General features: G+C 40.9%; 1 protein-coding gene across 1 annotated transcript in view; it reads right to left on the bottom strand.

The window, feature by feature from the left end:
• Window positions 1-3,193: 3,193 nt before the first annotated feature.
• The window catches only part of SUCLG1 (succinate-CoA ligase GDP/ADP-forming subunit alpha), a 33,008-nt gene continuing 12,277 nt past the window's right edge, over window positions 3,194-23,924 (bottom strand). Inside the window, exons 3-9 of the mRNA XM_059942878.1 lie at window positions 21,376-21,492; window positions 19,115-19,327; window positions 18,922-18,979; window positions 12,976-13,059; window positions 10,410-10,561; window positions 4,914-5,102; window positions 3,194-3,446 (exon numbers count right to left, since the gene is read on the bottom strand). Of these exons, the coding sequence (XP_059798861.1) occupies window positions 3,420-3,446; window positions 4,914-5,102; window positions 10,410-10,561; window positions 12,976-13,059; window positions 18,922-18,979; window positions 19,115-19,327; window positions 21,376-21,492 (840 nt within the window). The 3' untranslated portion in view covers window positions 3,194-3,419. The remainder of the gene's footprint in view (window positions 3,447-4,913; window positions 5,103-10,409; window positions 10,562-12,975; window positions 13,060-18,921; window positions 18,980-19,114; window positions 19,328-21,375; window positions 21,493-23,924) is intronic.

Genomic DNA, 23,924 nt, shown 5'->3' with positions numbered 1-23,924 from the left:
ATCTCAGTCATCATCCTATAGAAATGAACAAGTTTATTCTAAAATTGATACGGTGTTACAAAAGGCCTAGTAGAGAGTCCAGAAATAGACCTATACGTTTATGGCCAATTGATCTTCTACATAGGCATGAAAGTAAGTTAATAGGAAAAAAAAAGAAAAAAAGGATTTTTCAACAATATTGCTAGACCCACTTGAATATCCATAAGGAAAAAAATTCAGTCTTGACTCTATCTCCCCCACACCATGAACAAAAATTGATTCGAGGTTGATGTATGAACTAAATGTATAACCTAATATAATAAAGCTTTTATAGGAAAACAGAATGTCATCATGAATTTGAGGTAGACAAACATGTCTTAGGATCAGAACGCAGTAAACAGAAAAGAAAAACAGGTATGTTGTTCATTATCAAAATTAAAAACTTTAGTTCATCAAGATACCAATAAGAAAATGAGTGAGCAAGTCAGAGTGTGAGAAAATATTCATAAACTATCTATCTGAGAAAGGCCTTGTATCTAGAATATATAAAGAATTGTCAGAACTCAGAAACAAAAAACCAAAGAAATAGAAAATAGACAAAAGACTTGAAAAGACACTTCACAAGGGAAGAAATACCAAAAACATAAACACATTGAAAAACGTTCAACATCATTTCTCTCCAGGGAAATGTTAATTAATACCCCTCACACCCCTTACTAGAATGGCTAAAATTTAAAAGATAAAAAACACCAAATGTTGATGAAGATGTAGAATACCAGAGTCTCATATTTTGCTGGGGAGAAATTTTCATCCAGCAATTCCACTCCTAGTATCTCTCTAAGAAAAAACAGTTTATGTTCAAAAAAGACTTGCACATAAAAAATCATAGCACCTTAATCTACCCCAGCCAAAAGCTGGAAACAACTCAGAAGGGCCAACAACCAGAGAATGGGTAAACACATTGTGCTATGTCCATACAATGGAATAGAAATCAGCAATAAAAAGAAATGAACTACCAATGCAAGCACTGACTTGGATGAACATCACAGAAATCATGCTGAGTGGAAGAAGCCAAACATAAAAGACTACATACTTTCTCATTCCCTTCACATAAATTTCTAAAACAGACAAAAACTAATCTAAGATGAATAAAAATACAGGTTACCTATTGGGGGGATAAGATGGAACTTCCTGGGATGAAGGAAATGTTCTATATCCTCAAGAGGGTTTGGTTACATACCTTCATCCATTTGTCAAATATGCACAGTTAAGACATGCATTTCAGCGTATATAAATTTTACCTCGACAAAATAACTATCACAACAAAAACACTGGGGGGAATGGGTGGAGGTACAGATCATACAATGAGAGCAAAATGTTGATAATTATCAAAGCTGGGTGATGGGTACATGGGAGTTTCTTATAATATCATAACCATTTTGTAAATGTTTGAAAGTTTCTGTAATAAAAGCTTTTAAAATGCACTGGGGTCATGAGTTGAACTTTCACCTTTCATTTGTAAAAATGAAATCAGAAAAACCAGAACTGAATATCCTGCTCAGATATGTTTGAGCTGCTCAGACCAGAGGCAGCAGGAGGGGCGAGAAGTGAGATGAGAGAGTGGCTTCTCAAGATGCTGGGAGGGGTGGAGAGGGAAGGTGGGGGAGGGAAGATGAAAGGGGATGGGAGAGGGAAGATGGCAAGTGGGAGAAAGAATCAAGAGGACACTGAGCTTCCTAGTTACGACCAGAGGTGTGAGGAGGGAGGGGTTGTCTTGGGATGGGTGTTTAGGGGACAGAACTGGGGGCTGAGCCAGGCCTGGAGCAGCCTGGAATCAGGGGTGGACCCTCCAAAGGATCTGTTAGGGTCACCTGCCCCTCATCTGGATTGTGTCCCTGTCACAAAGCCTGTTAGACAAAAGAAGGATGTTTGCCCTGGAGGAAACTTGGGTTGGAGGTGCCAACCAGAGAGACCAGAAGTGCCTTCCTCCTCGGCCATCATGTCAGCTGGGTCACCCTGAGCACAAGCAGGAGGCAAGCTCAAGAGTTTACGGACTGACACCAAGCCCTGGCCGAGTCCACTGTCACACACGCATAATGTATATTCTACCCAGGTACCCTGTGGGATGGGGGTCATGATCCCCACTTTCAAGACAAGGAAACAGCTATGAGCAGGAACTAAAGTCTACTTGACCCAAAGCCGATCATGACGTGACCCTCGGCCCAGGCAGAATCCTTGGGCTGTGAATACATCTCTCGACACCTGCTCTTTGTGCCTCAGCAGCCGGCGCATGGTTATGGGAGCTCCCAAGACACCTGTTTCCCCAGCCCCCCAAGACCTCCTCCAGCCCCTCCCAGGGTCACTGTCCCCAGGCACCTCCTCAAAACGAGCTCTTCCTGGCTCCCTGCCTTTGCCTGGGTGTGAGTCCTCCTTTTTACATGGCTGGTACCTCCCCAGCCCTCAGGTACCTACTCATCTCCCTTCCCCAGGAAGGGCTCCCCAAACAGCCTTCTTGAGGTGCTTCTCCTAATATTTTTTGAAGCTCTTGTTTCTTTCAGGGCAGTTACACAATGTGAGAATATTTTGTCTCTCCACTGGAATTGTTTCCTGTTAACAAGCTCCCTTTTAAACAAAAGGATGGATAATAGTTCTCCTGCTTTCTTGCAGTGAATGTCTTAAACCTCAAAGAAATGGAGGCTCTGAGTGGGGAAGGGGAAAGCCCTCCGCAGAACCACAGAAAAACAAAGCATCGTTGAAGACCTTCCATTTCCAAATTAGGCAAAAACTGAAACATGGATGAGTTCCTGCCTAAATCCTAGTAATGGTGATGATGATGATAATGGTGGCACTGACAACAATTAGGTTGCCTTATCACGTGCCAGGGACTTAATATATTTATCTCTAATCCTCAAAACTATCCTACAAGATGGGGACGATTATATGTACACATGAGAAAAATGTAATTCAAAGAGATGTAAAATCACTCTATGATAAAAGCCAAACTGAAATGTTTACACCTATTCTCTCCAAAGTTTTAGTTACAATGTCCCCTACAGAGCCCATTGAAACACACATATGTGCACACGCATGTGCACGCATGCTCGTGCACACACACTCATGCACACACACACACACACACACACACACACACACCTCTCCATTTCTCCCACTCCCCCCAGCTCCACAGTGTAACAATAAAAAGCCTCCAAAGCCATTTTCAAATCAAGTGGTAGATTTATTGGCTGTCTCTGTTATTCAGTGAGGTTAAAACGTCTCAGTGTAGGACACTCTAAACCTCGCTTTGGCTTCCCGTTGGGCTGCAAGACCAGCAACAGGTGCGCGGGTGGACAGTCAGTGGATGACAGAAGCAAACGGCCGCCGGCTCACATTGCTACAGTGATTTGTCCATAGGTTTAGAGAACATTTCGTTTGTGCTTCTTTCATAGCATCTTCCTCTTTTCAAACTCCTTCAGGAACAGAAGAGAGGGAGAAGAGAGAGGGGATAAAAAGATTAAAAGTCCAAATTACATTCACGGTCAAAATGATTCTAAAACCTCTTATCTTTAGGATCCTTTGAGCAACCAAAAATTATAGAAATAAGATGTACCAGGATGAGGTGATTGAACACAAAATGACAGCTTTCAAATGAGCACGTGTCAGTCTGCATTTCACTAAGCTAGATGCGGAGCTTCAACTTTGTCTCCTGCACGTGGGGGCTGAGGCTTTGAATTATGCTTGTTTTCTATGGCAGTGTTATCATTAGGAGCTGACAAACCTGATTGTGCTTATCCAAACCTTTAATGCTATACGTGACACACACCAGCCCTTTTAATAAGGCAATGGATTTGTTTAGTTTCTCAGAGAATAAAACTGAACACAGATTCAGTTCAGATTTAAACCAAATGTCAAGAACCTCAGAAATATATGAAAAGGAAACAATACTGAAAATCACATTTCTCTAGATTGTCACAATTAGAATGCAGCAAAATGTGTAGGTGCCTGCTGCCACCTACTGGAATAAAATGGTAACACATGTCTCTGATGTGAATTCAAGCATTTATTTGCTTTTTCCCTTCCTTCCCCTCCTTTAAATAAAATTCTTCACACACTCCCTAACCACCCAGATTTCTTTTAAACACTATGGTACACTGTGTCATATTCCACAAGACACAATCATGCAAGAAGTCAATAAAACAAGGAGTTCATTTTATTATCCCTAAGACAATGCCAAAGAAGATTATGCCAAAACATTGTTCCCTCCTGGGAAGACAATCGGGGCCTATTTTCAGCATGTGCACAGTTTTGGTTTTTGTGGGGTTTTTTTGGTAAAGTCTATAATCATCAAAAAAGTAAAGAAAGAGAGAGAGAAAGAGAGAGAGAGCCTTAAATGATCACTCAAAGAGATAGGTCAAAAATAGTTGCAAAGAGATTATGGAAGACACCAACTAAAAACTGAAAACCCCCAGCCTCTTTAGATCTCCCTCCATCCTGACTCCCAGTTTTCATTTCTTCTTAGTCGGTCTTCAACCTCTCTCCCTGGGAAAAAACCTATGGAGTTAGCATAGCTATATCCTAAAGGCCCTCGATGGAAAAAAACAAAACACAAGGCAATTCTCTGCACAACCCCCAAAATGGAATTCAGGATGCTTATGGACTCTGAAACGCTTTTTTGTATATCATACCTTACTACCCACAAAAGAGCAAATCTAGATGTTTGAAGAATAAAGTTTTTGAATCAGAACATTATTCCTTGTAATGCCCGATTAGAACATTAGGACTAAAAGGTGGAGTTGCTAGAGACTGTTAAGCTGCACACCGGAAAGAAAGAAGCAGAAGAGACCCAGAAGAAAACACCATGGTTTCCAGGCACCCTGTGTGGCCTCCCACTTTCAGGCCAGTAACTTCCGAGCACTCAGGCCACCGCTCCAGCTCACCTTGTAGATGGTGGTTCCCAGCTGTGCAGGGGACATGCTGACCACAACTCCGGCACTCTGCAGGGCTGCGATCTTCTCTTTAGCGCCACCTTTTCCTCCAGCAATAATTGCCCCTGCGTGACCCATTCTTCTGCCGGGAGGAGCAGTTAAACCAGCAATGAAGGACACCACAGGCTTGGCCTTGGGACCCTGGAAAATGGGATTTTAAACACTCTGATGAAGAAGTTGATCAAAACTGGACCTCCGACTCATGACTGCCGGAAAATGGCAAGTGGCTGGGGCCCTTCACTCATCTTCAATAAGAAAACAACACAAATATTGAGCTATGACTGAAACCACTGCATTTGCCTTTGCGATGACTTGACTCTTCCTACAAACTCAAAAGAACAATCCTGAAACAAAACTATTACCTGTTAAGATATTAAACTTCAACTTCACCCGCACAAGCTGTTTTACAAATACATATGTGACTCTTTTGTTTGAAAAACAAAAAAGCACACTTGAAAATACATAAGTTATGTGATTTGTGATAACGAATTAAGACACAGATCAGGTTGTTTTATTTCAACATAACTCTGTCTTAATGCTTTTGCATTAAATCTACTGCAAATATGTTAGTTTGGCTGAAGTACAAGAGAAAATCTGGCCTCACACACATATGTACTTGGAAAAGGGAGAAGTATTTTAATATCTGTCAGATAACTGAGGATATTCTTTGGCACTATACAAACCTCTTCAAATGGTAACCTGAAACCATAGTCCTTTCTTACTTCAAAATCCATTCATCATTCTGGATCTTCTACCTACAATGATTTTGTAACATTCATTGGTCAGAAGGAAAATATAGGTTCACTGAGTTATGTAGATCTTCCAAGTACTGATACATTTCATCATTCATCATCAAATCACTCTTCAGTATCACCGCCAATCTCATTAGAAAAGTCTTTAGTAGGGTGAAGTTCATGGTGGCAGAAACAAGTTTTCCAAAAATATACATTTGCAAGTTCAAACTTTATCACTGTCAACAAATACCGGGAGTTGTTTTCCTTGATACAGCAGGATTGCTTTGTTCATTTTTGAGAAAAGACCCGCCAAAGAAATACCCAGGTCTGAATAACCAGTCTGCCTGCCAGACATTCTTTCAAATAAAACTGGTGTTTCATGAAAAAAGCAGCTAGTTCAGCTCACAACTCAACTGGGAAAGTACTTTACTTCCCATTTCATCACAAAATACTGACGCCAGGGTCGAGACTTAATAAAATTAATAATTCTTACTGCTTCGTTAAGGACATTCTTAAAGGAAACTGGCTTTTTTTAAAGTGCAAGTGCCTGGCAGTGCAAGGTCACTGGCACAGTTCGCTTGGGCTGCGCTGACTCACGTGAAGGCACCAGCACGCCAGGCTCCGCGTGTCTGACGCGCTTACTCCAGCCCTGCTCCCACCACTCCTCCCTGCTCTTTACCCTCCAGGAATGCCAGACGGCTCTGCCTCTGGGCCTCTCTCTGCTGAGAAAGTTCTCCATCCTCCCTGGATACCTGGCAAATTCTGACTTAATTTTTAAGAGCTGGCTCAAGCCTCTTCTTCCCCCCTATCCTTTCCGACTCCCCCTCCCGCTCTCTCCGTAAGTGCTGGTTAGCTGCTCATCTTCTGTTCAGAGACTCCGCGGTGCCTCTGACACGTTTCTACCGTTACCCACAGCACACTGGCTGTAGCTTATTCCCCACGCGCTCCCCTCCTAAACTATGAATCTCTGAACGCCGGGACTACGTTTTCACTTATTTCTGTATGTCCAGCATCTACCATAGTAAAGAATTAAGACGAAAAGACTCTGTAAGTCATTTATTTATCCACTTGTAGGCTCTGCAAAGGATGTGAGCATCTGGTATTTGAGTGGCACCAGTTTCCACTGGATCCCTCTGTCCCTGTACTCAAATGGTGGGAATATTACACTAGAAAGAAACAAGATTAGGATGAACCTAGAATGTCACACAAATGTACACTCTGTCCTATTGACAAAGAAGAGTCACTTGAGATTTTTTAAGGAGCGAAAAATAGAATTGAAAAGACTATGAAAAAGTGTAGTCTGAGAACAGGATACAGAACTGAGAAGTGTGAAAGCCTAAAAACAGGAAGACAAGTTAGGATGGCATGACTAGAGTCCGAGCAGATGCCCAGGACTGTGGACTCTTGTTCTTGAGCCCTGCAACCTGACTCCTGACCCCTCACAGTGTAATGGAGAAGTCAGGAAGACCTGGGTAGGAACCTCAGCCCTGGTTGGTTTGCTGTGTGCCTGCCATCGGCAAGCTGCCAGTTTCCTTACTCATAAAAGGACAAAAACATCTAATCCGAGGGTCAAGATTAAACAACACCACTCCTGCAAATAATTACTGCCATCATAATGATGATAATAATAGTAGTTGTAGCAGGAGGCGACATTACTGAGTGTTCGCTCTGTGTCAGTTACTGTGCTAAGCGCTGAATATGTCACCTGAAATGTTCAACCTAGAATCTCGTACACAGTAGGTCCTCAATAAAACTTAGTTCCATAAGACCAACCAGGAATAGGAATACATGTGCCAAATGAAACAAAATGTAAAGCTTAGTTTTTCCCACTAAGTTCTAAGCTACTCAAGGCATTCATGTACTCTATATACATTTTTAAATTACAGTGTACAGTTGGCCCTCCATATCCACAGGGTCTGCATCAGAGAGTAGAAAATGTTTGTGGGAAAAAGATTCCAGAAAGTTCCAAAAAGTAAAACTTAAACCTGCCACGCTAGCAACTATTAGCAAAGCATTTACACTCTATTAGGTATTATAAGTAATCTAGAGATAAAGTATATGAGAGGATGTACATAGGTTATATGCAAATACTATGCCATTTTATATAAGGCACTTGAGTATCCATGGATTTCTGCAGGGTTACTGGAACCAATCCCATGTGGATACCAAGGGACGACTATAATGTCATATAACCTAAATTATTTTTTGTAGAAAGAAGTCAGTTTTTACTTAAATTTTAAACTTCACAACCTTTCTGAACTCAAGAGACTCTTAATAACATTTTACTCCAATCTCCTAACAATTTACTTTATTCTTTCACTATTTGCCATTTACTCGTTCCTAATGTGCCAGAGGACTGCGCTGGGCACCAAGTATACCAGCTCCCTGCTCTCCATAATACAGTCTAGAGTGACAGTCAGGCGTTAACTGAGCACGCCTTGCAGAAGGAACAAGCAAAGGCAAGTGAGGATGAAAACAACCGGCACATCAGATGGGACACGGATCGGAAAAGGAGGGTCAGGGTGGTGTGTGAGGGGCTGGAATACCACGCTAAGTCTGCCCTTTGTCCTACGTGGATGGCAATAAGCAGGCTGGCGGGGGGGTGGGGGGGTGGGGAGGTGGAGGGAAAGAGGAGCAGAGATATCAGGACAAAAATTACTGAAGTGGTCCAGGTGAGATAAGATGAGAGCCTGCACCACAGCAGAGGGACTAATTACAGGTGACGATGCTCTCAATCTCCACACACTGCTAAGATCTCAGAGACAGATCTCAGCAACTGAGTGGAAGCAAGAGCTGAGAGAGAAATAAAAGATGGCTCTGGGGTTTCCCTGGTGGCGCAGTGGTTAAGAATCCACCTGCCAATGCAGGAGACACGGGTTCGAGCCCTGGTCTGAGAAGATCCCACATGCCGCGGAGCAACTAAGCCAGGGCACCACAGCTACTGAGCCTGCACTCTAGAGCCCGCGAGCCACAACTACTGAGCCCACGTGCCACAACTACTGAAGCCTGTGCGCCTAGAGCCTGTGCTCCAAACAAGAGAAGCCACCGCAATGAGAAGCCTGCACACTGCAACGAAGAGTAGCCCCCGCTCGCCGCAACCAGAAAAAAGCCCGCATGCTGCAACAAAGACCCAACGCAGCCAAAAATAAAATAAAATAAAATAAATTTATTAAAAAAAAAAAAAAAAAGATGGTTCTGAGGTTTCTGCCTTGGGAACTGCATGAAGTGTGATGCTGATTATACGCAACGACCATTCGCACTTAGGGAATAGGCACTATCTGGGGAAGGATAAAGATGAGAAGAGCCAGGAGAATGAATGGAGGCCCTGGTGACTTCTGTGAGAGCAACGCCAGTGCGAACAGCAGATCCGAGAGCAGCAGTAGCAGCAGCGAACAGCTGCTTACTCAGAGTGCTTACCACGTGCCCAGGGCAGCTCTCCTCTATGTTACTGAGCCGTAACATAGAGTCCTACAAGGATGCTGGGAGGGAGGCACTACTGTATCCCTATTTTGCCAGTGAGGAAACTGAGGCACAGTGAAGTTAAGGAACATGCCCAAGGTCACACAGTTTCTAAGTGGCAGACAGAAGCCAAACTGCTGAGGATCAGGGAGTGAATAAAAAGGAAAAAAAAAAGGAAAAGTAAGAGATCCAGAGAGTGAGGCGAACTTTTAAAATTACCACAGAAGAAAACCAAGTAGACTCAAAATAGCCCTTGAAAATTCCTTCAATTACATATGCATCATTCTGTATATACTACCCTGCAGGCGATATTATCAGTTCCTTTAACTCTCCGTTACTCATTATTTTTCAGCGGCATTTAATTTTGATGCATTCACTCTCAATCTCTTTCACAAGCATAGACACCAGTTATCTCCCGCCCTCCCGCCCGGCCTCCTGAAGATGCATCTTCACTCATTCGTCAGTGTCAGGGACATCCTGGAAACCATTCGAATGCTCTCCCCAAGTCTTTGCCGCAGTGGTCCAGAGCACATATTCACTGACTGGGGGCTGGCAGGCACCAGGCTGCTTCCGTCGTTACTGTGTCTTCTCTCTCTCTCTTCCCGCCACCCTCCTTCACCTCAGGAACAGAGCTGAATTCCCTTAAGTGAAATTATGATACAACGCCACACTATTCTTTTTAATTCGAAGGGAGAGGCAACAAGGAAAGCCTTCAGAGGACATAGTTAATAAAGCTTTTCTACTTGACCTTTGAAGCGAAGTGCTACTCTACAAGGAAAGACTGAAGCTAGAGGGAGGCAAGCTCCTGGAAAAGGGTATGAAGGACAGGATCTTTAGAAGGTCAGCCTTGACAGAGAAAGAACACACATCCCCTGAGATCAGGAGAAAGGACACCAATGACAGGTGAAAATGGAAATACGCAGCTCAAATGAGAGCTTTCGGGCTGATGGCCTGGAAGTTCTCCCTTCAGCAGGAGGCCAACTGACCTACCACGAAGTGTGAGGAGATGCCTGGGGGGAGGATTCATTCGAGAAGCAGAGAACAGGCACCAGGGGAAACGGGGAGGAGAATCAACCCAGAAAGTGTCCCAAGTTCCCTGAGTGGCCAGTACTCCAGGTGCAGCTCAACAAGGTTTAACTTTATCTTTCATGTTTGCTTAAAAAATTTATCTTTGAAAAAAACAAAATAACTTCTAAAACAAACCGGTGATATTATTCAAGGGCAAAGAGCTATATTTTTCCAAACCCAAACTTACTGAATTATGCTGCCTCAAATATTCTGCAGCATTTTCTTCTGCATTACCACCAATTTCGCCAATCAATATGATGCCTTCTGTGGCTGGATCATTCAGAAAGATTTCAAGGCAGTCAGTAAAATCTGTTCCATTGAAAGGATCACCTCCAATGCCTGGGAAAGTCAAAGAATATTACCAGCTGAAAATTGGATGAATCATATAATTTAGGTCAGCAAATGCTGTTTTACCTGATTTCTTATTTTGCCTACCCCCTTCTTACCAATATTTTTAAATGTGTCATCACTCTTGCATTTAACATTTAAAAATCACAAAATGCTACATTTATTTCTGCTTATAATATCACATGAATGCTAAACGGCGGTGGGTTCCTGTTAGTCACAAAAACAGCCCTCTTTTTAACTCCTTATCAAGACTCGTCCCTCCCACAAAATTATTTCTAGATAGTTCTTTAAAAATGAGCATTCTATACAGTATCCCTAATTAGGAGAACTTTACTTCTGAAAACACATTAGCTTTTTCAGGGATATGAATTACTGTTTTCTACGTTATAACTTTTAACTTTGCTGACTTCTGGTGAGTAGTTCATTATCAGTACCTTGTGTATAATAGACAATAAATTCTGAAATTAAAAATTATCTGGATTAGCTAATCTGGGTGTGTGTCTGTCTGTGTGTGTCTGCGTGTTAACATTACCTTCACTGTGGTAGTTCGTTGTGATTTGTTATTTTCACATGAACCGCAAACCTTATTACCATATTGGAGACTTAATACCACATTGGAAATAAATATTGCACATTTGTATTTCTTCTACAGTAAAAAAAAAAAATGAACATTTTAAGAAAATGTGTATTTGTGAGAATATCTTCTCTGATTAAACATTTAACCAATTTCTTTGCACAAAGTAACTATTTGATGAGGGACATTGCCGAGGAACCACTTGCAAGTTAAGACACAAGTCCCAGTGAGGGGAGGGGGGGGTGTCTTGACCCCTCTAACCTCTGACCCAGAGTGGGAGATGACAGAGACCACACACAGGGGCTCCACTATAAGCACATGGCTTTTTAGCACAGGTACTTGGATAGGACTCAAGGCAATGTTCCCTACAGACTGGCTGACACTTATAAATTTTGAAGTTATAAAAATGTATTTTATAATAAATAAACAAGCAGGACTGGCTTCCTACTCTTCAACACACCACTCAAGAATGAAACTGAGGGGCTTCCCTGGTGGCGCAGTGGTTGAGAATCTGTCTGCCAGTGCAGGGGACGCGGGTTCGAGCCCTGGTCTGGGAAGATCCCACATGCCGCGGAGCCACTAAGCCCGTGCGCCACAACTACTGAGCCTGCGCGTCTGGAGCCTGTGCTCCGCAACAAGAGAGGCCGTGACAGTGAGAGGCCCGCGCACCGCAATGAAGAGTGGCCCCCGCTTGCCACAACTAGAGAAAGCCCTCGCACAGAAACGAAGACCCAACACAGCCATACATACATACATACATACATAAATAAAAAGAATGTAAGCAGACAAGAATAGCATTAAAAAAATAATAATAATTAAAAAAAAAAAAAAAAAAAAGAATGAAACTGAGGAAGAGAAGCGGCATCCACTGAGTGCCAGCCACGTGTCACGTACTGTGCCTTAGCACACGTCGGGCCCGCCATTTCCTAATCCCTCCAAACTCTCTGTGACATGGCAATTATTACTCTTCGTTTACAAATTAAAAACAGAGGCTACAGAAGACAGAATTGCCAACTCTATTTCAAAATCTTTTCTTATTTTCCATCACGCTAAGTTATCTTGTGTCGTAGATTGTGCTTCTGCGCATAGAAAAGCTCAATTAATGTTTAATAGTGATTTTACGAATTTGAGTCTTAATAAAAATACTACAGGGTTATATTTTATAAATTTTTATCATAAAATGCTGCCTTTGAAAAGCCTCTAAAAGATAGTCTAAAAGTTTGAAGGAATATTTATAAAATGAGATATTTGCCTGGCTTTTGGCAACAAATACCAAGATTATTTCAAAATGTAAAATCTTTTTTATATTTGTAAGTGGGAGGCAGTATGATGTGGCAAAGAGAGAGATTCCAGGGAGCTCAACCCTCCTCCACCAATAACGCTACCACAGGACTACGTGCCAGCTCAGCGGTGCCTCAGAGGGTTGCCTTAAGAGTGAGATAATGATTGGCAAAGAATTCAGTAACTGTGAAGCACTGAGTGACAGCTGGTAATGATAACAAAATGCTAATTACAGTAATGAAAGTCCTATTTTGAAGGACCATTTCTTCCCAGAAAGCTAAGTAACAGCTGTTTTCAAGGCCTAAGGCTCTCCAGGAGACACACGTCCCAGGATGTTTGTTCTGAAACTCAAAGTCAAATCCCAGACCATGAATCTTGAAAATATAACAGTCAGCTTCACGTATAAGCAAATTAAACTCAAGATCACAACATCTTTTTAATAAAGTGGCATCAAAATCTCTCACAAATAATCAAATCAATAATTATCATTATACTTATTCAGTGAAGACACTGAACTCCAATAAAATGAGTTTAGCAAAAAATCCCTCACCAATGCACAAAGACTGCCCCAATCCAACTTGTGTTGTTTGGTGAACCGCTTCATAAGTCAGGGTGCCAGATCTGGACACGATACCTTAAAGAAAGAGAATTCAATAATATTAGATTGTGTTCATACGACTATCATACAGTAAAATAAATTACAAACACAGGTATATATAAAACCCATTTCACAATTTGTCATCCAAATAAATGATAACGTCAGGTCATGAAATAAGAAGAAAAGGCCTAAATTATAGCAGGGAGGTTTTAAAAGTCAGATAGAGAAGAAAGTGTGTTATTAGTTAGGGTTGTTTTATGACCATAAAAGCAGTTAAGAGAGACCTAAAGTCTTCCACGTAAAATGACTGCAGACATGCAGTAAAATGGAACAATAAATCTATAAAAAGGTCCATAAAGAAAAAAAAGAAGGCATAAGTTTCAAGTATTAATCTTTGGCTAATAACCCTGATTTAGGAAAATAAATTCATAGTTAGGCTGGCTGTCTCCTAACCACACAGATTCCTCAAGACAGAGCCCTGTTCTCCTACGCTGGTTCGCTAAGAGACGGCCAGTGCTGTTGGAGATCCTGCCGTGACTGTCTTTCTTGCTGGACTGGAACCTCCAGGGGGTCAGTAAACAAGACTGTTTTCCCCGCACCTGCGTTCCCAGCATCAAGCACAGTTCAGGCGCAGAAGGAGCTCAGTAAATACGTACCAAATGGGTCAATACTGAACATCAGTGGAGAACCACCACCCTCTGAAACAAAATCTAATTCCAAGAGTTTTAAGACCATTCACTAACTGGATCCTATTCCACGACAAATGACAACCACTAACACCAACCCCCATCTGTCTCATCCATCAGTTTTTCCCTATTCTTAGAGCTTTCTTTCTATCTACACCCTCTCTCCTTAACACAGTCCCTCCTCTGTGGGACCTTTCATAACTGAGAAGGTTAGGTAGGTCATGCCTATGTACGTATGCATTTGGTGCATTTAGCTTTTAAATAAAGTACAATCAGTAACTTAATTGTATATCTTTGTGTGAATTACCTAGTCTCCTTTCCACTCCTGACTCTTATGAATAGAATTATGATTGATTAATTGGTTCTTATGATAGAATTATGTTCTTGTTCCGGCAACACCCTAGATTACTGGGCAGCACAACTTTTATTTATTCTAGTCTTTTAACGGATCAGTATAATAGTGAATAGTAGCACTAGGATTTTGTCATTTTGTCATTCTTTTAAGGGGCTTTCATCTCATTATATAAGTGATATATGATTTATATAAATGCAAACTGCATACATTTAAGGTAATGAAAGCAATGTTTTTAGGGTAAATTACTCCTGCCATCCTTAAAGTATATATAGTAAAAGAGACTATCACTTAAAAATATGTATCATAAGGATACTTCTGCTTCCAAAAAGCAGAAGTATTTTCCTGTATTCTTCCTGCTAAGTACAAGTAAAAACCCTGGACATCATATATAAAACAAATATAAGAAATCTCTGAAAGATGGAGAGAAGGCAGAGTCACTAGGGACCTCGAGACTCAAGCAGTGACACAATGGTGAACAAACCACAAAGAGGATAAATCCAAAGAGATTCCCACCAAAACTCCTAATAAATAAACTTCAGAAAACCAAAGACAAAAAAAAAATCTTGAAAGCAGCAAGAGAAAAATAACACCTTACCTAAACAGGAAAAACAACTCAAATGACATCAGCTTTCTCATCAAAACCCATGGAAGCAAGAAGTGGAACAACATTTTTTAAGTGCTAAAAGAACTGTCAACCCTAAATCCTATACCCAGTGAAATTATCCTTTAGGGATGAAGGGGAAATAAAGACATTCTCAGATGAGGGAAAAGTAAATAATCTGTCACCAACAGTTCCATCATAAAAGAATGGCTAATGGAAGTTCTCTAAAAAGAAGGGAAATGATACCAAGAAGGAAGAACACAGCAATAAGCAAAACATGGATATAGATAAAAAGACTTTCTCTTGAGTGTCCTAAAAGGAAGAAATAAAACTGTCCCTATTTGTAGATAACATGATTGTCTACAAAGAAAATGCTAAGGAATCTACCAAGAAAACCCATTAGATTACAGCAACATTGCAAGATACAAGATAAACAAAAATCAATTGTATTTCTATACATTAGCCATGAGCACATGGACACCAAAATTAAAATACAATAAAATTTACAACTGCTTTCTTAAAAAAAAAGAAATAGTTAGGTGTAAATCTAACAAAACATATACAGGACTTAAATGCTAAAAACTACAAAATGCTTGTGAAAGAAATCAAAGACAATCTAAATAAATGAAAATATACTGCGTTCATGGATTGGAATAGTCAACATGTCTATTCACCCCAGATTGACATAGAGATTTAACACAATTCCCATCAAAATCCCAGCAAGAGTTTCTGTAGATAGAGACAAGATCATCTTTAAAATTATATGAAGTAAAGGAACTAGAAGAACTAAAATAATTTAAAAAAGAATAAAGTGCAAGGAAGCGATCGACCTAAAATTTCAAGACTTATCACTTAGCTATAGTATCAAGATTGTGTGGTACTGGTGAAACCCAGAAACAGACCGACACAAATATGCAAACTGTTTTTCTGACAAAAATGCAAAAGCAACTCAATGGAAGAAAGATGATCTTTTCAATAAATGGTGCTGAAGCAATTGAACACAAGTAGATGAAAAAGAACTTTGATGTACGTCTCATACCTAGAAAAATTAACTGAAATTGGATCATGGGATTTAAATGTAAAACTACAAAACTTTCAGGAAAAAGAAAGGTATTTAAGGCTAGGCAAAGACTTATTGGTCCAAAGCATACTTCACAGGAGAAAAAAATTAGTAAGTTAGACTTCATCAAAATGAAAAACTCTTGCTCTCTGAAAGATCCTGTTAAGAGCGTGAAAACACAAGCTACAGAGTGGGAGAAAATATTCGTAAGCCACATATCCAACAAAGTACTAGTATCTAGAATATATAAAGAACTCTCAAAACTCAACAGTAAAAAAGCAAACAACCCAATTAGACCATGGGCAAAAAAACATGAAGAAACACTTCACTGAAGAAGATATACAGATGACGGACAAGCACCTGAAAAGACGTTCAATATCATTAGCCATTAGGGGAATGTAAATTAAAACTATTACAATGAGATATCACTGTACACTTATCAGAATGGCTAACATAAAAAATAGTGACACTACAAATGCTGGCAAGGATGCAGAAAAACTGGATCACACATACATTGGTGATGGAAATGTAAAATGGATAACAATTTGGCAATTTCTTAAAAAAACATGCAACTATCATCCAACCTAGCAACTGCCCTCCTGGGCATTCATCCCAAAGAAATGAAGACTTGGGTTATATAAAAACGAGTACACAAATGTTTATAGCAGCCTTACTTGTAACAGTCCCAAACTGGAAACAATCCCAATATCTTTCAACAGATGAATGGTTAAGCACACTATGGCACATTTGTACCCTGGAATACTACTCAGGAATAAAAAGGAATGAACTACTGACACAACAATCTGGTGAATCTCCAGAGAATTGTACCCAGTGTAAACAGCCAATCCCAAAAGGCTACATACTACATGATACTATTTATATAGCATTCTGAAATTTAAAAATTTTAGAAATGGAGGATTATTAGTTTCCAAGGATTAAGAAGGGAGTGGGAGTAGGAGGGAAGTGGGTGTAGCTATAAAAGGGCAAGATGAGGGATCCCTGTAGTGATGGAAAAATTCTTTATGTCTGTATCAATATCAATATACTAGATGTGACATTGCATTATAGTTTTGCAAGATGTTATCATTGGGGGACACTGGATAAAGGGTACACAGAAATCTGTCTGTATTATTTCTTACAATTACATGTGAATTTACAATTATCTGAATATAAAAAGTTTAATTAAAATAAAATTTTTAAAAAGGATGTAAAAGTCAAGTAGGTAACATGGTTGAGAGTAAAAAAAAGTCTAACATAAGTGAAAAAAATATTGTATCGTTAAATATCAATTTGGAATCCAATCTCTTTCTTCAATAACATTCAATTAGCTGTTATACAGTTTCATTAGCTATCATTAACACAAACTAGAAAGCCACTATACTATTGTACTGCTATCATATTACATTATGTCCCATTCAGAAATACCCAAGGGACTGAAAAATCCTTCCTTTCCCTAAACTCTTAGCTGAAGGATTGGAAGTCAATGAGGCTTCTGAGAACATTACTAGTATCAAAATAGGAATAGTTAGTACAAAAAATCATCTTTTCTCCTTCACCTCCTTGAAAATCTTGTAGTGTCAAATATTTTCTTTTAGGTGAATTTTTTTCTAAATCGTCTGAATTAAAGGTAGTCTCCCAAAGGACTTCCTCTTCAATGTGCTATGGCCATCTGGAGAACCAAGGTCTAAAGGACTTCCCTGAACTTTTCTTACTTGTTTTTGAGGTTTACGGGCACCTTAGAAAGCAGGGTAGTGATCGGAAAGGCAACGCAGTACAGGGCACACCTTATTCCATGCTCACCTAAGTCTACAGTAGTAGCCATTCAAAGCAGACTGAAGAGTAAAGAGTATTCAAATATGTGCAAAAGCATCAGTGCCTATGTGGATCAGGCCCCGACTAGAAATCAGGTGGCCTATGGAACTCCCTGCATCCTCCCTCATAGGAGAACTTGGTAAGTTCTCTACTGGCAGCAGGGCTGACAGCTCTAAGAGCCACTAGTAATAAAGAAAAATCATGACCTTTAACCCAGTCCTGTAAACTACACAACTGACATTTACTGACTATATTTAACTATTCTTACTTAGTATTTACAGTCACGGTTTATAGATAAAGTACTGTAAACTCTATTATGGTGGAGAAACAGTATAGCTTAGTGAGAGTTAGGTGTGAAGAGTCTAAAAACAGCCATAATGGGCTAACTCTGAAACGTTAATTTGGTTATTTCCTTGAGGAACTAAACAAGTAGCAGTACAATTTTCCCAAAACATTTTGAGGAAGCCTATAATATCCACTGAGACAAAGTAATTCTGACAGGACACAGAAAGACTAACAATAAAAATATTCACAGCACATATATCTGACAAAGAACTTATAGCCAGAATATTTACAGAACCCCCCTATAATCAACAATTATATAAAAATTATATAAAAAAAGACTACCCAATAAAAAATAATGTGTAAAAAACTTGAACAGATAATTCACAACAGAAGATTTATAAATGGCCAATAAGGACATGACATCATTAGTCATGGGGGAAACTCAAAACCATAATGAGATATCATTTTACTCCCAGTAGAATGGCTAAAATTACAGACCAACAATACTAAATGTCTGTGAAGATGTGGAATGACTGGAACATTCATACAGCGAGGGTGGGAGTGAGGAATGCACAGTCACTTTACAGAACTATTTGGCAACTTCTTAAAAAGTTGAACATACTTTGACTCTATGACTTAGCAATTCCATTCATAGGCATTTAACCCAAGAGAAATACCCCCAAGAAGACCTGTACACAAAAGTTCACCTTAACCTTATTCATAATGAATCAAACCTGAAAACAACAGAAACGTTTGTCAATGGGAGAACGGACAAATTGTGGTATTCAATAAAATATTACTTAGCGATAAAATAAAATTAACTATTGATCCATGCAAACACATGGAAGAATCCAGTGTGCTGAGCAGGAAAAGAATCTTTAAAAAAAACCCCAAAACATCTTCACTGATTCCAGAGAATTAGTGTTTCTCAAACATCAATTCAGGACATAGAATCAATTCACTATAAAACTTCCCTGGTAAATTCTCTTATAGTTGAATTAATTAAAATGAATTTGATTTGCAGAGTCAAATTCTCTTTGTGAGTTTTGAGCTTAGGGCAAGGAATTATGTTTTTAAGCTATAAGAAATATATACTCACCAATTCTTCCTTTCTTGTGAATATGGCCAGGCATGATGCCAATTTTGCATTCTCCAGGCTGAAGGAAAGAGTAATTCATAGTTTCAGAAAAGTGAAAAATAATTGTAACCCCTAGGTCATACACACAAATATACTTGGACTGATTCAAAGCTAGTTAGCCTTCAGAGGGCTTATTTTTGTTTTGTACACTCACATTGATGACTCCAGGGCAGTTTGGCCCAATCAGCCTGGTCTTTTCCTGGCGCAGCAGTCTGTGCTTGACCCGCACCATGTCCTGCTGTGGGATACCTTCAGTGATGCACACGACCAAGGACACTTCCGCCTCGATAGCTTCATTAATGGCAGCAGCAGCAAAAGGAGGAGGGACATAAATGACAGACGCTGTTGCTCCGGTCTGTTCTTTGGCCTGAAACATTAACCACGAGGCACTTTATTATTGGTTAAGTCAGAAACGTTGTAAAAGAAATTCAATACCATGATTTTAATGATGTCTTGGGGTCAGGAAAGGACATCACCAGGAGACATCGGATGTCTTCATTCTTCCCATTAACAAGTTCACTTTGCTGTCAGAAAAGAGCAGAGTAAGCACGGCCTCCTTTCTGCCCCCTTGGGACACCCTTCTGAATTGAAAGCTTCTGTGACCTCCCATTCCCTCAGGTGACAGCATGTCAGTACACCTGCAAGCACTGCCTGATTTGCGTCTGTGTCCCCTCATTCCTGGGCCATGTTTATTTCTGTTGTTCTACAAGGCACTTACCACCTATTCAGTACCAAAGACCCTGCACCTCCCCAGGAGACAAGGACTAGTGAGCCCCAAGCTCCAGAACCCAGCTCTCAACCATCTGTTTAAAAATACATCAAACTTAATAAACAATATCAAGAGGCAGCAAAATGAAGTGGTTTTTTTCCTAGCTGTCAACTTTTATTCTAAATGCATGCTAATCAGAAATAAACTAAAATACACATGCATAGATGGCCACGGAATAAGAATGGGTCAAATAAGGTTAGCGTCTACTCTACATCACCCCTCACAATGCAAAGCACTGAAAGACCATCAGTTTGACCACGGTTCTCTGTCAGTGGTCTTTACATACTCTCTACATGTATCAATACAGATGTAGCCTTCTACCCACCTCCACGTGTGGCTGTGTCTCTTCTCCTGAAAGCAAGCTCCTTGAAGACAGAGACTGCCAGTGACCTCTGGCTCTCCAAGAGTGGCAGCATCTATTCTGTGAGAGGCCCTGAGAGAGACTCTATACAGGCCTCGGATAAGGCTTCACCACCACCCTGCGTGCTTAGCATCCCCAGCTACCAGTCAAGATGCTGAGGCCAAGAAATACTAAACAACTTGCACGAGGTCACAGAGCTAGGAAGTGGCGCAGGCAAGACTCAACAATAAGTATATCTGATTCCAAAGCGTCAGTTCTTTTCAGCTACAGCAGGCTGCCTCCCTATAAATGTTAAAATGTAACTTAACCAAGATGTAAATCAAAACTTTTTAGAAGGCTGTGCCAGGGGGATTCATAATGGATACAAAAACCAAGTCACGGAACATACAGGTACAACTAGAAGGGACAGAAGTAAAAGGCAGTGTCTTTGAGAATCATCCCCAAATGATTCCCCACATTCCCAGCAACTTAGGGGCTTTCTCTATGGCACCCCTAATAAAAAGAGGTTATCTTGACAGTGACAGAAGAACAAGTCAAAGGATGTTGACTTGCCAGGGGTTAAAAATAATTCAAAACAATGTTTTTAAAAACTATGTTCAAGATGATAACAGAGAAGTGGGGACCAAAGGAAAAAAGCTAGGTTGGAACCAAGTGTAGGTATTTTATGGAAAATATCAGTACATCCCATGGGTTCCTACCCCGTAAGGCTACAAATCCTTTCAGCAGCTGGACTATGACAACAGGGCCTGTGCTGGCAAATAATGCTGCGTGAAAGGTGTCCCTCCTGCTCACTCAGAAAGCTCTGTGTAAGAGCAGCCTTGTCTTTAAAATGGGGATGATAACAGCACCTCCCTCGGGCTTGTGGTGCAGCCTGAATGAGGCCATGAATGCGAAGCACCTGGCACAGTGCCTGGCAAAGCACCCACTCGAAGCGAGTATTAGGGTAGGGGGTGGATGCTGACATGCGCACTTCTAACACCCCAGAAGAGGAAATGGTAAGGAAAGGAAAATAAGCCAAACAGAAGCCAAGCCACAGCACTTCTTCCCTAAAGGGCTGATGTATATCTACAGACAAAGATGACCCGGGCTGCGGAGAAAACATCCTGAGCCTACCTGACTAAAGTGAACACACTGGTTTTAACCGCAATTCAAATTTCTCTAGGTTACTGGAATTTTAAAAAGCAACGGACTCTCCCAAAAGGGGCACAATTAAGATCTTGAACCAAGGTGTGTTAGCTCTTCCCCTGCTTTTCTTTTCTTGCCAAACTCAGGTCCCATTAGTTACCTCCTTCACAGTACTGAAGACCGGTAAGCCCAGATGCGTCTTGCCTCCTTTCCCTGGAGTGGTTCCTCCAACTAATTTGGTGCCATATTCCAATGCCTGCTGGCTATGAAAGGTGCCCTGAGGGGAAAAAGCAAAAGACTAAGGAGAAAAGGCAGGCTGGGGAGCCTAAAGGCAATCTTCAGCAACTTGGAAAAGAAAAACGAATAGGTTAAGTATTTCCCAGCAAACAGCCGTAACACATATCCAAGCATTCTCATCACCTTATTGAACACAGCTTTCACCCTTGAAGCTAAGCGGGCCTCTGCGGGGCCAAAATAACTGTTTTTTTTAAGGGGGGTCTCTTTTCACTCTGTTTTCAAATTTGGCTGATGATCAGAAACCCCCTGGTGTTTACCTGAGAAGAACACCTCTTTTTCACCGTTCCTCGACTCCTGATGTCCTCACATCCCTCTTCTACTCAGTTTAAAATCCATGGGCAGTCACTATAATCACACAACCACCTTGGCTCTCTCACTTCAACTTACATATCTGGCAAAATCACAATCTTTGTTAAATCCAATTCTCCACCTACTCTAAGACTGCACATGCGCCACTGAACAGTAGATGGAGGAAAAATAAAATAAAACCATGTTAACTGGTCTCACTTTAAATTAATGATCCCAAACCTTAAGGGAGCCCTTAACGCTGCCCAGCCAGCATCCTGCAGGTCCCTATCCATTTACTCTCCCACCTCAACCTCGGCACTACTGACATTCTGGACACACTGATGCGTTGTTATGAGAGGCTGTCCTGTGATTTGTACAACGTTTACCTCTACTCAGCAGATGCCAGTACAATGCCCTCCTCCCTACCCCAATCAGCTATGATGACCAAAAACACCTCCAGGGATTGAAAGATTCTTTTTCACTAAGCTTCTGGGGCTCCTCCTCCCTGTTTTTCCTCTTCTCTTTCTTTCTCTTCCTAGACTTCTCTTTTTCATTTAAATGTGTGCCCTTGGTGAGTTCACCCCTCACCATGGCAATAAATAGCATCCATATGGTGACCTCCCCCAAACACACAGACACACACACCTCCCACATACCTAGCCGAGACCTTTGCCTTGAACTCCATGCTCACACTGCCAACTGCCTACCTGACATCTCCGCTTGCAGAACCAGGAGGCATCCCAAACTTAATGGGCCCAAAGTCGAGCTCCTGATCACTCCCCTCCATGGTTTAGCCCATCTCAATTAATGAGAACTCCACTCCTAACAGATGTTCAGACCAACACTACTCAAGTCATTCTTGATCTCTCTCTTTCTCTTATATCTCAAATCAGGGTACATTAGTCAATCTTACTGCCCTGCCTTCAGAACGTAACTGACAACATCTCACCCCTCCTACTGCTACTGTCTTGGTCTAAGTCACCATCAACTCTAGACAGAGTACTGCCCTTGCTCCCTTTCAACCTATTCTCAACACAGCAGCCAGACTGATCCTGTTACATGTCAATTCTCTGATCAAACTCTGCCAATAGTTTTCCATCTCATTCACAGCAAAAGCCAAACTCCTCACACTGGCCACCAAGTCAGTATTCAAGCTGCCTCCTCACAGCAGAACCCCTCAACTGCCCGACCTCGCTTCACCCACTATTCTCCCATCGCTCATTCTACTCCAGTCATGCCAGCCTTGGGGCTGCCACACACAGCAGGCACGTTCCCACCTCCTGGCCTCATTGTCCTCTCTGGCTGGAACACGCTTCCCCTAGACATCCAGTTGACTCACCCCCACAGCTCCTTTAGAACTTGACTCAGAGGTCAGGCTTCCCCTGAGCACCCACCGTAACTGCCACAACCCCACACACATACAGACACCTCCTTTCTCTGGTTTAGTTTTTCCATAGCACTTATACTTTCTAACGTACCACATAATTTACTCATTGATTTTGTTTCTCTCCCCTGCCACTCCATGAAGGCAATGATTTCTATCTACTTTGTTCACTGAGAGATGGCACTTAAAGCAACACATTACATACAGTAGGCACTCAATAAGTAGTTGTTGAAAACTGAGTGGATCTATGCGGTCATTCTACAGGGACCAGAAAATGCTGACTCAACTACTCAAGTTCTATTTCTTAATTCAACGTCTTCATTTTTCAAAACAGGAAACTTAGTCCCAAGCATGTTAACTGACTTATCTTAAGTCAGTGATAGAGTTTTGGAAAGGACCTCAGATCAGTGCTCTCTCTTTAGAGAAGTGCCATTCAAAGTGTCATCTGTAGATGCTAACGGGTCTGCAGTGAGATAAATGCAAAACGAAAAAAGAATGACAAAAAAAAAAAAGAAAAATCTAATAAAGAAAACAAAAATAAGTGAGAATGTTTGCAGACTTTTATAGCAATATGATATTGCTATGACTTTTACAGTATTTTGTAAAAAGTATTCATCTGCATTAGATTGGTGATAAAACAAAGACACACCCAAACTGGTCTTTCATTCCAGATAGTTAGAGAAGCACTACCCTAGACTACCACACTGTTACATAAATTCCAATGGACAAATTTTTAGTCC

The sequence above is a fragment of the Balaenoptera ricei genome, chromosome 13 (genome assembly GCF_028023285.1).
Source record: "Balaenoptera ricei isolate mBalRic1 chromosome 13, mBalRic1.hap2, whole genome shotgun sequence".
Lineage (NCBI taxonomy): Eukaryota > Metazoa > Chordata > Mammalia > Artiodactyla > Balaenopteridae > Balaenoptera > Balaenoptera ricei.
This window is presented reverse-complemented; position numbering and strand designations above follow the sequence as displayed.